Source organism: Poromitra crassiceps, assembly GCF_964638095.1.
Source record: "Poromitra crassiceps genome assembly, chromosome: 1".
NCBI lineage: Eukaryota > Metazoa > Chordata > Actinopteri > Beryciformes > Melamphaidae > Poromitra > Poromitra crassiceps.
Genome location: NC_139623.1, coordinates 35,649,931 through 35,663,540, shown reverse-complemented (window position 1 = coordinate 35,663,540; position 13,610 = coordinate 35,649,931). Strand labels below are relative to the sequence as shown.

At 44.0% G+C, this 13,610-nt stretch overlaps 1 protein-coding gene across 4 annotated transcripts in view; it reads left to right on the top strand.

Moving 5' to 3' along the window:
* Positions 1–13,216, top strand: part of tcf7 (transcription factor 7) — a 139,926-nt gene extending 126,710 nt beyond the window's left edge. For 2 of the 4 annotated variants that reach the window (XM_083635471.1, XM_083635470.1), the window contains 2 exons: positions 2,673–2,721; positions 12,996–13,216. In XM_083635471.1, coding sequence (XP_083491597.1) covers positions 2,673–2,721; positions 12,996–13,072 — 126 coding nt within the window. In that variant the 3' untranslated portion in view covers positions 13,073–13,216. Of the gene's footprint in view, positions 1–2,672; positions 2,722–12,972 lie in introns of all 4 variants that reach the window. The other 2 variants (XM_083635473.1, XM_083635472.1) reach the window with 1 other exon arrangement.
* Positions 13,217–13,610: the final 394 nt, after the last annotated feature.

Below are 13,610 nucleotides of genomic sequence, written 5' to 3'. Positions count from 1 at the left end.
CATGAAAAATTCAATGTTATGTCAGACTCAAGAGTTGGTGATTTCAGATGAAGGTGGTAAGCAAACGTATATCAAACAAATGGGGAAAGAAGACCAAATGAGACAATATAACTAACTATCCTCTGATCCTATTGGGGCATTCCTTTAAAACTGGGCAATGGGAATGTGACTGTTAAAAGGTCATGAGCTTATACGAGCACCAGTGCTCGTATTTTCTCTCCCAAACTCATAGGAGCCTCAGCAGCCCCGACCACAAAAATCCAAGATTAAAATTATTGCTCTGCGCATCAATAGTAGTTAAAATCGTAGTAAATACTGTTTATTAGCACTTCTGTCTTGTTTGCGTCTCATTAAATCAGCTGTACACACAGCACTGTCTAACTTCTTCTGTGTGGACATGTTGCTGCAGTGTTTGTATGCGCAAAATGCCTTACTATCAACTGTTATTGCTAACGATGGCTAGCTTGGCTAGCGACCGGATCTGACATGTTTAAACAAATGTGACGCAATTCAACAGTGAACTTGCCAGCTCGCAGTTTTATGCGAATGGAATGCTAACAAAACGGATGTGACGTCATTCAACCGCCACATCCCACTTTGTTTGCGATAAAGGAACGGGCCATATTATCTTTACAAACTAATCTGAGTCTGTTATCATGCCGCCTGACTGAAGACCAACTCCTCAGTCTGTTATCATGCCGCCTGACTGAAGACCGACTCCTCAGTCTGTTATCATGCCACCTGACTGAAGACCAACTCCTCAGTCTGTTATCATGCCGCCTGACTGAAGACTGACTCCTCAGTCTGTTATCATGCCACCTGACTGAAGACCAACTCCTCAGTCTGTTATCATGCCGCCTGACTGAAGACCAACTCCTCAGTCTGTTATCATGCCACCTGACTGAAGACCAACTCCTCAGTCTGTTATCATGCCGCCTGACTGAAGACCGACTCCTCAGTCTGTTATCATGCCGCCTGACTGAAGACCAACTCCTCAGTCTGTTATCATGCCGCCTGACTGAAGACCGACTCCTCAGTCTGTTATCATGCCGCCTGACTGAAGACCAACTCCTCAGTCTGTTATCATGCCGCCTGACTGAAGACCAACTCCTCAGTCTGTTATCATGCCAGCTGACTGAAGACTGACTCCTCAGTCTGTTATCATGCCACCTGACTGAAGACTGACTCCTCAGTCTGTTATCATGCCACCTGACTGAAGACCAACTCCTCAGTCTGTTATCATGCCGCCTGACTGAAGACTGACTCCTCAGTCTGTTATCATGCCGCCTGACTGAAGACTGACTCCTCAGTCTGTTATCATGCCACCTGACTGAAGACTGACTCCTCAGTCTGTTATCATGCCACCTGACTGAAGACTGACTCCTCAGTCTGTTATCATGCCGCCTGACTGAAGACTGACTCCTCAGTCTGTTATCATGCCACCTGACTGAAGACTGACTCCTCAGTCTGTTATCATGCCGCCTGACTGAAGACTGACTCCTCAGTCTGTTATCATGCCGCCTGACTGAAGACTGACTCCTCAGTCTGTTATCATGCCGCCTGACTGAAGACTGACTCCTCAGTCTGTTATCATGCCACCTGACTGAAGACTGACTCCTCAGTCTGTTATCATGCCGCCTGACTGAAGACTGACTCCTCAGTCTGTTATCATGCCACCTGACTGAAGACTGACTCCTCAGTCTGTTATCATGCCGCCTGACTGAAGACCAACTCCTCAGTCTGTTATCATGCCGCCTGACTGAAGACCAACTCCTCAGTCTGTTATCATGCCGCCTGACTGAAGACCAACTCCTCAGTCTGTTATCATGCCGCCTGACTGAAGACCAACTCCTCAGTCTGTTGCCAAAGTGACACATAGAATTATGGAAAAATAGATCCATTCTTTTTTGTAGGATAAAGCCTTTTCAATTCATTTTGGAGTGGGCGTCTGGGTAGTGCAGCGGTAGATTCCCTGCCTACCAACATGAGGGCTGCAGGTTTGAGCCCTCGTGTTGCCTCCGGCGTGGTCAGGCGTCCATAATTGGACAGATTACGGGTATGTGTCCTGGTCGCTGCACTAGTGCCTCCTCTGGTCAGTCTGGGCGCCTGTTCTTGGGGGGAGGGGAAATGGGGGGATTTAGTGTGATCCTCCCACACGCTACATCCTGCCGGTGAAACGCCTCGCTGTCAGGTGAAAAGAAGCAGCTGGCGACTGCACGTTTCGGAGGAAGCATGTGCTAGTCTACAACTCTCCCCAGATCGAGAGAGGGGGTGGGGCAATGACTGGGACAGCAGGGGGAATTGGCCAAGTACAATTTGTGAGAAAATGGACAGGAAATCAGAGAAAAACTTGATAATTTTTTTTTGAGTCCCTTGAATCTCATTTTTCAGGACTAGCTGGTCTCATTTCATCCAAAGAGAAGCCAATCCTGCAGTCTTTTAAAAGCATCCCAGCCTGCAATCTGACTCATAGAATAGCTGCTTTTATCAGCCACAGACAAATTCTAGCATTCATTTCAAGCCCTCACAGTGAATATACTGAAGCAGTTCCCATATCACACACACACACACACACACACACACACACACACACACACACACACACACACACACACACACTCACAGCTGATCCAGACTCATGGCTCTGGGGGGGATTGTGTGTTTTCTCACAGGGCAAGAAGAAGAGAAGAAAAAGAGAGAAGCAGCAGGACTCCAACACAGGTAACAGCCTGTCTCAACTCGGGATGTCACCATACTAGAATTTCTAGCTTCAGTATCCAGGAAAATATCGATGCTGATTACTACTTACTATACTGATTACTCGATACCATTTCCGATACCAAGGGGGGTGGATGACAACACATCGAGAGGCATAAAAATAAACTAAGACAGATGGACGGACAGACACAGGCTTCTCCATAATCTAGGCCCGATAAAACTCATTAAAAACTTTGCACTTACACAGCAGATTAACCCCTGCTCTAGACTTTTTAGCTTTTAGCTTGTTGAAGCAACAGATACCCACCAATGAGAGGGAGGGAAAAACCAGTAGTGTGTTTGATTTTTCATTAAGAGAAAGCACTGCTGGTATCAATACTGTTGCAAATGAGTAATGTACCTATCTGTTTCCAAAAAAAGAATTATCGATACTATTGATACTTTTGACAACCCGTGTACTCTCAACCGCTCAGGACAATATCCCTGCTTGTTTCAGTATCCGAAAAATCAAACAGCTTGCGTCGACTTTGAGGAGATTTGGTTTGAAAGTTGAACTTGCGCTGGTCGTCTGTAACGCGATCTCTCTTTGGTCTCTTTGAAGCAGGATGTCTCTCTAACCTCAAACCACCCACCCACCCTGCTTTCCACAGCCCTGTTTAAACTGTTGGTCCTCACCCTCTCTGATGATCATGTCGGTTTTCCATATTCTATTCAAAGATTTCAGATTTTCAAGTTTTGGGCGATTAGCCCGTTGGTCAACTTATTTGTCAAGTGATGAGATCGTTGGCTCTGGTGCTTCATGTCAACACTTCTGTAAGCTACACGCTATTTTGAGTGATACCGGTAATTGCGAATTAGCATTAGCACTTAACACCAAAGCGATTAAATTATAACTTGGTGGTACGTAATCTTAGATATGCAGCCAAGTCTGGCAATTTTGTGTAAACTGGAAAAATGTGCACAAAATCATACATGTTTTGAACTAGCAGGGACTACTTTTCCTGCTTCCATAAGTGAATGTGCTGGGTGACATGAAACTGTGTGGAGCTAAAAATAATAATAATAATTAATAATAATAAAATGGGGGGCATGGTGGCTCAGTGGTAGAGCTGTCGCCTCACAGCTAGAAGGTCCTGGGTTCGATTCTCACCTGGGACGCTGTGAGCGCTGAAGGAATGCGTGCCTGTCCGCATGTCCTCGAGTGCCAACCGCCCGGGTGGGGTCGTCAAAAGGGCCTTTCTGTGTGGAGTTTGCATGTTCTCCCCATGCCCCCTGGGGGTTTCCTTCATATAGGAACCCCTCACCAAAACATGCAATATCCTGGTTGCTAATGTGGTTCCTCCTCTGGTCGTTAAGGGCGCCTGTTTGGAGGGAGGGGAACTGGTTGGAATAGCGTGAACCTCCCAGGTGCTATGTCCTACCGGTGAAGCTTCCCCTGTCAGGTGAAAAGAAGCGGCTGGCTAACTGCCCATGTCTCGGAGGAAGCATGGAGCCAGTTTCGGCTCTCCCCAGATCGGCAGAGGGTGGAGCAGCAACCAGGATAAAATAAATTAAATTAGCACTAATGGGGGATAAGAAATCGGGGGGAAATAAAAATAAAATAATAATAATAATAATCACTACGACCACCTGAAATTGTTCCAACAATAAACTTTGCTACATGAACTATATTGAGCTATATTTAATTTTTAACATTTAGGAATCTACCAAAGGCTAATTAGGGCCCGAGCACCGGTCACCGGTGGCGAAAGCCCTATTGCTTTCCAAAGGATTTTTATTATTATTATTATCATTCTAGCGCATTTTTTAAGGGCTAAACTTCTTGTTACTTTTGATCGTGCTAGTGGCCTACTCAACAGTGTATGCTATGTGTAAGTGTTAGCATGTGTCTGTGTAAGTGTTAGCATGGAGCAGCAGAGCGATGTGTAGACTATGTGTAAGTGTTAGCATGGAGCAGCAGAGCGATGTGTAGGCTATGTGTAAGTGTTAGCATGGAGCAGCAGAGCGATGTGTAGGCTATGTGTAAGTGTTAGCATGGAGCAGCAGAGCGATGTGTAGACTATGTGTAAGTGTTAGCATGGAGCAGCAGAGCGATGTGTAGGCTATGTGTGTTAGCATGGAGCAGTAGAGTGATGTGTAGGCTATGTGTAAGTGTTAGCATGGAGCAGCAGAGCGATGTGTAGGCTATGTGTAAGTGTTAGCATGGAGCAGCAGAGCGATGTGTAGACTATGTGTAAGTGTTAGCATGGAGCAGCAGAGCGATGTGTAGGCTATGTGTAAGTGTTAGCATGGAGCAGCAGAGCGATGTGTAGACTATGTGTAAGTGTTAGCATGGAGCAGCAGAGCGATGTGTAGGCTATGTGTGTTAGCATGGAGCAGTAGAGCGATGTGTAGGCTATGTGTAAGTGTTAGCATGGAGCAGCAGAGCGATGTGTAGGCTATGTGTAAGTGTTAGCATGGAGCAGCAGAGCAATGTGTAGGCTATGTGTACGTGTTGGAATGGAGCAGCAGAGCGATGTGTAGGCTATGTGTAAGTGTTAGCATGGAGCAGCAGAGCGATGTGTAGACTATGTGTAAGTGTTAGCATGGAGCAGCAGAGCGATGTGTAGGCTATGTGTGTTAACATGGAGCAGTAGAGCGATGTGTAGGCTATGTGTAAGTGTTAGCATGGAGCAGCAGAGCGATGTGTAGGCTATGTGTAAGTGTTGGCATGGAGCAGCAGAGCGATGTGTAGGCTATGTGTAAGAGTTAGCATGGAGCAGTAGAGCGATGTGTAGGCTATGTGTAAGTGTTAGCATGGAGCAGCAGAGCGATGTGTAGGCTATGTGTAAGTGTTAGCATGGAGCAGCAGAGCGATGTGTAGACTATGTGTAAGTGTTAGCATGGAGCAGCAGAGCGATGTGTAGGCTATGTGTGTTAGCATGGAGCAGTAGAGTGATGTGTAGGCTATGTGTAAGTGTTAGCATGGAGCAGCAGAGCGATGTGTAGGCTATGTGTAAGTGTTAGCATGGAGCAGCAGAGCGATGTGTAGACTATGTGTAAGTGTTAGCATGGAGCAGCAGAGCGATGTGTAGGCTATGTGTAAGTGTTAGCATGGAGCAGCAGAGCGATGTGTAGACTATGTGTAAGTGTTAGCATGGAGCAGCAGAGCGATGTGTAGGCTATGTGTGTTAGCATGGAGCAGTAGAGCGATGTGTAGGCTATGTGTAAGTGTTAGCATGGAGCAGCAGAGCGATGTGTAGGCTATGTGTAAGTGTTAGCATGGAGCAGCAGAGCGATGTGTAGGCTATGTGTAAGTGTTGGCATGGAGCAGCAGAGCGATGTGTAGGCTATGTGTAAGTGTTAGCATGGAGCAGCAGAGCGATGTGTAGACTATGTGTAAGTGTTAGCATGGAGCAGCAGAGCGATGTGTAGGCTATGTGTGTTAGCATGGAGCAGTAGAGCGATGTGTAGGCTATGTGTAAGTGTTAGCATGGAGCAGCAGAGCGATGTGTAGGCTATGTGTAAGTGTTAGCATGGAGCAGCAGAGCGATGTGTAGGCTATGTGTAAGTGTTGGCATGGAGCAGCAGAGCGATGTGTAGGCTATGTGTAAGAGTTAGCATGGAGCAGTAGAGCGATGTGTAGGCTATGTGTAAGTGTTAGCATGGAGCAGCAGAGCGATGTGTAGGCTATGTGTAAGTGTTAGCATGGAGCAGCAGAGCGATGTGTAGGCTATGTGTAAGTGTTAGTATGGAGCAGCAGAGCGATGTGTAGGCTATGTGTAAGTGTTAGCATGGAGCAGCAGAGCGATGTGTAGGCTATGTGTAAGTGTTAGCATGGAGCAGCAGAGTGATATGTAGGCTATGTGTAAGTGTTAGCATGGTATGCTAACAGGTAAGTTGACCAACGGCCGAATCTCCCCAAATCTCTGTGTATAGAATCTGCAATGGCAGTTAATATCTGAAGTACGACTTTTGGAGCGGACAGATGAAACCAGAGAGGCTTGTTACTTTCTGGAGACGCTGTAAAACTGCCTAAAAATCTCATTATAAATCAAACATTGACTTGAAACCCTTATGCCCGACCCAAGCCTCAAACAAGGAGGGGGAAATGTTATTTTGGTGATCGCTGACCGTTTAGAACTAAGGAAGTGAAAAGCCTCTGAAAGCCTGTACTGTACTAACAGTGTGAAAGCATGGCTGCACCGGCGCTCTCTCTCTCTGTCTTCACAGCCTATTTCCTGGATGAGTGACTTGGTTAACAAAGTCGTATGTGTGTCTTGCTTTGTTGCTCTGTTGGTTGTTGTTTTCACTGTAACTGGCCACTAACAGTTTGACTTGATGGCTTTCTGATTGGACAGCTCTGTCAATGCTTCTGTTGCCCTGACAAGCTCGTGTCTCTCTCCATTTCTCTATCTCTCTCTCTCTCTCTCTCCTACTCTTTCTATCCGCACTCTCACTGTAACCCCTTCTTTCTGTCCTCCTGCTTGTCTCTCTCTCCTTTCCGCTCCTCCTTGTTTTGTGCATGCTGTGCGTTGTGCTCAGACCCGGGCTCTCCTAAGAAATGCCGGGCTCGCTTCGGCCTCAACCAACAAACGGACTGGTGCGGTCCCTGCAGGTGGGTACCAGACCTCCACCTCACCACCCCCCTTCCCCCGCACTGCTGCTACCAACCCATGCACTCATCCTCTCTTCCTCTCTCCAACCATTTATCTATCCACTCAGATTTTACTTTACGTTCCCACCACGGCGGGGAAAAGGCTTCACTCACGCAAGTTGGCCACGCAAATTATTCACCAACGTTTATTTTCAACTTGAGCCAAAGGGGCGATGAGGCAAATATCGCGTCATGATTCACACTGTGAATTTGCAAGTTTGTGAAAATCATCCTTATGTGAAGTTTTAACACCCAGTTTAGTTGTACAACTTTTCAGAGCCTCTGTGGAGGCAGAAATAATTTCATTGGTGGAGTTAGTTTTCTGTGGGCAGAGCCAAAAACAGATTTAACTGACTGGCAAACTTGAATGGTAAATAAGGAATGTGAACAGGCAGAGAAATAATATTTTCACTGAGCTTTAGTCTGTTAGCCAGAAAAACGATGGTTCTTATTCAAATTAGCTAAGATGTAATTAAAAATGCACAACTTTGTATATCAGAAAATAAAAAATTAGTAGGGGGGTCTTGATTAATTTACAAAATATCATGTATATGGCAAAATGTCACTTAATTTTCACTATTCATTTAAATATGAATAGTCATATGACAGAATATTTTTGTTTTGAGGAAACAAAGTAACCATTTACCATATATTTGTTTTGGATGATATGCGTATATTTTACGAAACCACAGTAGTTACAGTATGGAGGCAAAATATCTCAAAATTGCCCAAAATCACTTGAGCAGTCCTGCCCAGATAAGCATTTTCCCAGTGATGCCTAAAGTGACACATGAGCCATGCAGTACAGGCCCTGAGCAGTTACTGTGGTTAAAGGGGAATACCACTCAACAGAAAGGACGTCACTGAATGTTTGAATACCACTCAACAGAAAGGACGTCACTGAGTGTTTGAATACCACTCAACAGAAAGGACGTCAGTGAGTGTTTGGAGAGTGGTTGCCTGCGGTTATGAGGGACATGCCACCATGTTGGAGGAGTGATAACAAAAAGAAAGATTATAACGTTTCCCTGCTTCTGCGTTCATCATTTTTCCCTGTTTAAAATATAATTAAAATCACCCTACCACACAGAAATGAGCCATTTTATTTGGTTTCAGCATCGAGGAAGAGATGACAACATTACAGTCTTTCCTTTTGTTGTCACTCGTTGCTTCATAGCCACGGGTAACTGCTCTCTTAACATTCGCCAAAAGAAATTCAGACTTCCTACAAGGAAAAACTTAATGGAACAGCTGTGTTGGTGTGAGAATGGCTGGAATGTTTCTGAATATTGACAACTCCTTTCTAAAGTTATAAAACTACAACCTGAAGCTGTCAGTTTGCAAAGGTCAGTAGACATTTTGTTGTCGGGTACCCTGGCATTAACATTCAGAGTCAGTGTATTTGCCTTCTGCAGTAGAAACTACATTTGAATTTGGGTGCAAAGAGCTTAAAAACATACAGAACAAATCATACCGTCAACATATAAAAACATTTAGATACCGTATAAAAGAGTAAAAAAAAGTGAGATAAAAAAAAATGAGAAGGCAAAATAGCGATTTCTGTGAAATAGGGCCCACCCACAACACTTTGCAAGTCGATTATATCGCAATGGTGGGTTCTTTCAAGAAAACGGCAAAACAGGTTTTGTGCAGGACAGTCCACACAAGCTGTGTGATGTGGTTTGGTGACGATTTGACAACATTTGAAGGAGAAATAGCGAAAAAACGCTTTTGGACAACATTGTAAATGGCGGAAAATCTAGTTAGACAGAGGGCAGCTATAGTGCCACCGTAAGGTCAATCGGTGTAATTCTTTAGACCAGAGTAGAAGAGTACTCTATGAACCTATGTACCCAATTTGGGAACAGTCGCTCTTATGGTTTGTGAGCTACGGGTACTTATTGTTGTCATAGCGCCCTCTATAGTCAAAATGACACAATTGTTTTTTCTCAGCTCAGAGTACATAGCTGCACACCTGTACCAAGGTTCATTCGCAACAGACAATGCGTTCCGGAGTTAGGGCGATTTTTGTGAACTAGGCCATATCCACAAAAGGAAGTCGATTATATTGCAACAGTGTGGTCTTGCAAAAAAAACGTGAAATAAGTTTTGTGCAGGACTCTACGAACGTCAACGTTACCACTCGTTGCTTCGCGGAGCTGCCACCACTGTTTTGCCAGCGGCGTCCCTGATTGGCCCGCTTACATTGTAATTTCAGGAAATCTCTGTGGGTGGGTGGAAGTCCAGAGCGATCCGTGGAGCGAAACAGAATGTGAGGTCATGTGATCAGGATGGTCTTACCAGGCTAGGAATCAGTGTTGTTCTGTAGAAAAAGAACGCTGCTTCCGCCATGGCCTTATAGCAGCCCCGCTGTCTTCCCCATCATCACGTCATGGAAACCTGTGTGTGTTTCGCTTAGAGACAACAAAGGGGGGTGAATGTGGTTAGAGCGAATCCTTATCACCACAGCTCAACACACACACTCTCTCTCTCTCTACTCCACAGCTCAACACACACTCTCTCTCTCTCTCTCTCTACTCCGTGCAGCTTTGCATTTGGACGGTGTTCTCAGGCACATCTGCTTTCAACTTTCTCCATTCATGCAGTGCGGTGCAGCCGCCTTTTGATGGTGAACTCTGACATTTAGAAATCACTTTCTCTCTATTGCCGTCTCACCTTCCCCCCTCTCTCTCTCTAAATATGGCCTAGTGCCTTTCCTTGCGGTTAAACCTGGTGACTCATACCATATTCTGGTAATGAGCATGAGATCCTGTTAACTGCTTTGATGCTGTGCTTAGTGGTATAACACCTCAAGAAGCACAGCAAGCTACAGGCTTTTGTTAAATAGATCAGTTAAACATTTCAGGAGGTGGTGGTTAATATTATTATTCAAGGGATGCTAACAGACATGTATGAGAACAGGGGTACTATAAACTGAAGCTAATTTAGGTATAAAAACTTGTATGAGTCCATAAAATCATTAATTCTCAATGAAAAAGCTTAATTTACTGCATGTTACTGTTGTAGTGAAGTAAGTAATTATTCAACTGAGTGGTATTCCCCCCAAAATAAATAAATAAATATACAGTGATATAAACTGGCACAAATACTGTATTATGTCCTTTTCCATGATGGAAAATATAAATACATTTAGCTCTAAATTGACTGTAAAACCTGGTTCTATTTAATTCACATACTTCTCTGTTCCTATAACAAAACACAGCAATTTGGTGCTAACTCCCCCTTGATTAAATATACAAGTCCCCATATTAAATCTATAGAACCCTGTACAAAAGTTATCTGATCATACCTTAAAGGTGGGGTCAGATTCTACTTTTGTTATTGAAATGATTTATATGAAGAGTTTCATTTCACGATTTGAAAAAAAGGACACCAATTTTACAAAATAAAAAATAAAGATAAACACGTTTTTATTATGTAAATGGTACAGTGATAGCTAACATAAGTCTTGAATTGACAAAATGGTAACAGCTGGTAAGTAGGGAAGGGATCGGATGATATTTCAATATATCGCAATCCGAAAATGTGACAATACGTATCATAGGGCAGGAAAATGAATTGTGATATTAGCTCAGTTACCTAAATTATAATATTTGCACTTTGTTATGACATGTTTAAATTGTTGTTTACATTCTAGCAAGTCAGTACCATCACGAGAAAGATATGTGGCTCAGAAATAAATACAATTCTGCAGTCAGGCTTTGTTGTCTTTGAACTTTTATGTATTACATTGTATCGCGGTTTTATCGAATCATTATCACAAATCGCGTCCCATCCCTATTGGTCAAAGTTTTGCAAATGTATCTTTCCCAAACTGACTGTGAAGTTCTTTCTAAATGAACTGTATACATTGTATAGCTGAAAACACTGACACTAATGACTTTCTTTTGTTGGTTAATACAGTTGTTTTTTTAGCCTGCTAAAACCACCCTGATCATGTGAACTCTGGCCCTCCACATTGATTTCAGTGGGTCAGAGTACTTGTCTTGACAGTCAAGTCAAGCTTATTTGTATAGCCCTAATTCACAAGCATGTCTCAGAGGGCTTTACAGAGAATATATCTAGCTAAATCTAGCTAAGCACAACAACAATAACAACAACAACAACAATAATAATAATAATAACATGATTGAACAATCTTATATTAGAGAGAAGGAGGGGGAAGGGGAGCGAGGAGGGGGAGGAGAGAGAGCAGAACAGAGGGTATACTGGGGCTGAACGATACGGTTGAAATCAATGTCACAAATAGTCACAGGGGTCAGTTTCGAAACATACTAATGTATATCACAATATGGTTTATATAAGCAAAGTCAAATTTAGTCATCCAATTATCATATTATCAATCATATATTATAATAATTACCTAGTGATATGATGCCACTGAATAGGTCTTCACAGAGAATATGTCTAGCTAAATCTAGCTGAACAAAACAATAACAGTAATAATAATAACATGGTTGAACAATCTTATGTTAGAGAGAGACAGAGTGAGGGGAAGATGGGGGAAGGGGAGAAAGTGGGGGAGGAAAAAGCAGGGAAAGGGAGGAGGGGGAGAAAGGTAGGAAGAGAGCAGGGCTAGGGAAGAGGGGAGGAGGAGAGAGCGGAACAGACAGCGTATACTGGGGCTGGGCGATATGGTTTAGAATAGATCAATATCACGAATAGTCACAGGGGTCAGTTTCGAAACATACTAATGTATATCACAATATTGTTTGTATAAGCAAAGTCAAATTTAGCAATCAAGTTATCATGTATTATAATTACCAGGCGATATGATGCCACTGAATAGACAACAAATGATTAGTCTGACATTTATAGCCCAGCCCTAGGGCATACAGCAGTAGCAACAGCTACAGACAATCTGACTACTCTAACTTTAAACAAAACTAGCACACAAGGAATCTAACTAGTCTACAGTCTATTCTGCCCTGTCCTGACCTACTCTAATCTAATTTTAGCCTGAACACTATAACGGTCAAGGCTAATCTACAGCCTAACCGAAACTATTCTGACCTACCGGCTCAATTTTGCTCTCACAATCCCTCAGCCATTGAAGGAGAGCCCCGGCACCCCCCACCCTAGCCTCCACTCCCACACCCACAAAGATGTGAAGTCAAGTCAAGATAACTCCTTCACCCAATTAGCATCGTCAAATCCGCTCAGAAGAACAGCAAACACATATTTTCTGCAGAGAAGCTCAACTGGTGCATACTCTTGTTCTTGTTTAATTGTTGTTATTGAGTCTATTTCTGCAATAACTGCACTTATGACTGTTTTACTCTACTAATGTTAATGTTACCGCTCGTTGCTTCAGGAGACACCATTACTGTTTTGCCAACGACAGCCCTGATTGGCCGGTTACGTTGTCAACTACGGCGCAGTCCATGATTGGCCCGGTTACATTCTAATTTCAGGAAATCGATGTTGGCGAGTAGAAGTCCAGACTGAGATGTAGAGTGAAACAGAACACGAGGTCATGTGATCAGGATGGTCTTACCAGACATGCAGTGATGATGATGATGATGATTATGCCTCAGCATGACTGATGCAACCTGAGTGAAACCCAGATGCTTAAACCATCCACGCTTTATTCACAGATAACTCTCTTGACTGTTCCTAGGAGGAAAAAGAAGTGCATTCGCTACCTTCAAGGAGGAGGCTGCCCCAGTCCAGCTTCTTCAGATGGAAGTGCTATAGACTCAACTCCCTCCCCCCCACCCCCTCCCCGCTGCCCGGCCTGCTCCCCCCTCTCGCCCGCCTCCCCCCCCTCATCGCGCCTCCCTCCGCCCGCCAAGCACACGCAGACACACACGCAAACCAGCAGGGGGAAGCAAGCTACGCTCAAACACACACACCTGGAACTGTCCGGCAAGCACACAACAGCCTCCAGGGCGGAAGGACTTTCTCTCAAAGTCCTGACAGAGACTCAATGATGGCAGGGCGATCTGGGGCGGACCATCCCGCCACACACAGCAAAAAAATCACCATCTTAACAAGTCAGTCTATTATTGAGTCCTAAAAGAGTAATTTTCTTAAAATAAGTGAAGAAATCTACCAATGGCGTTTCATTTGTTTCCATAACAGTAAATCAACTTGTTTAAAGAAACTGTAGAATTAAGTGTCATTTTCCATTTACCATCCATTGTCTTGATGGTAGTGCAGTGATCGGACTTATTTCAAGATACTGACATTTCGAGAACATCCTGAAACAAGTTGAGCAAACAAGTGGGGTTGC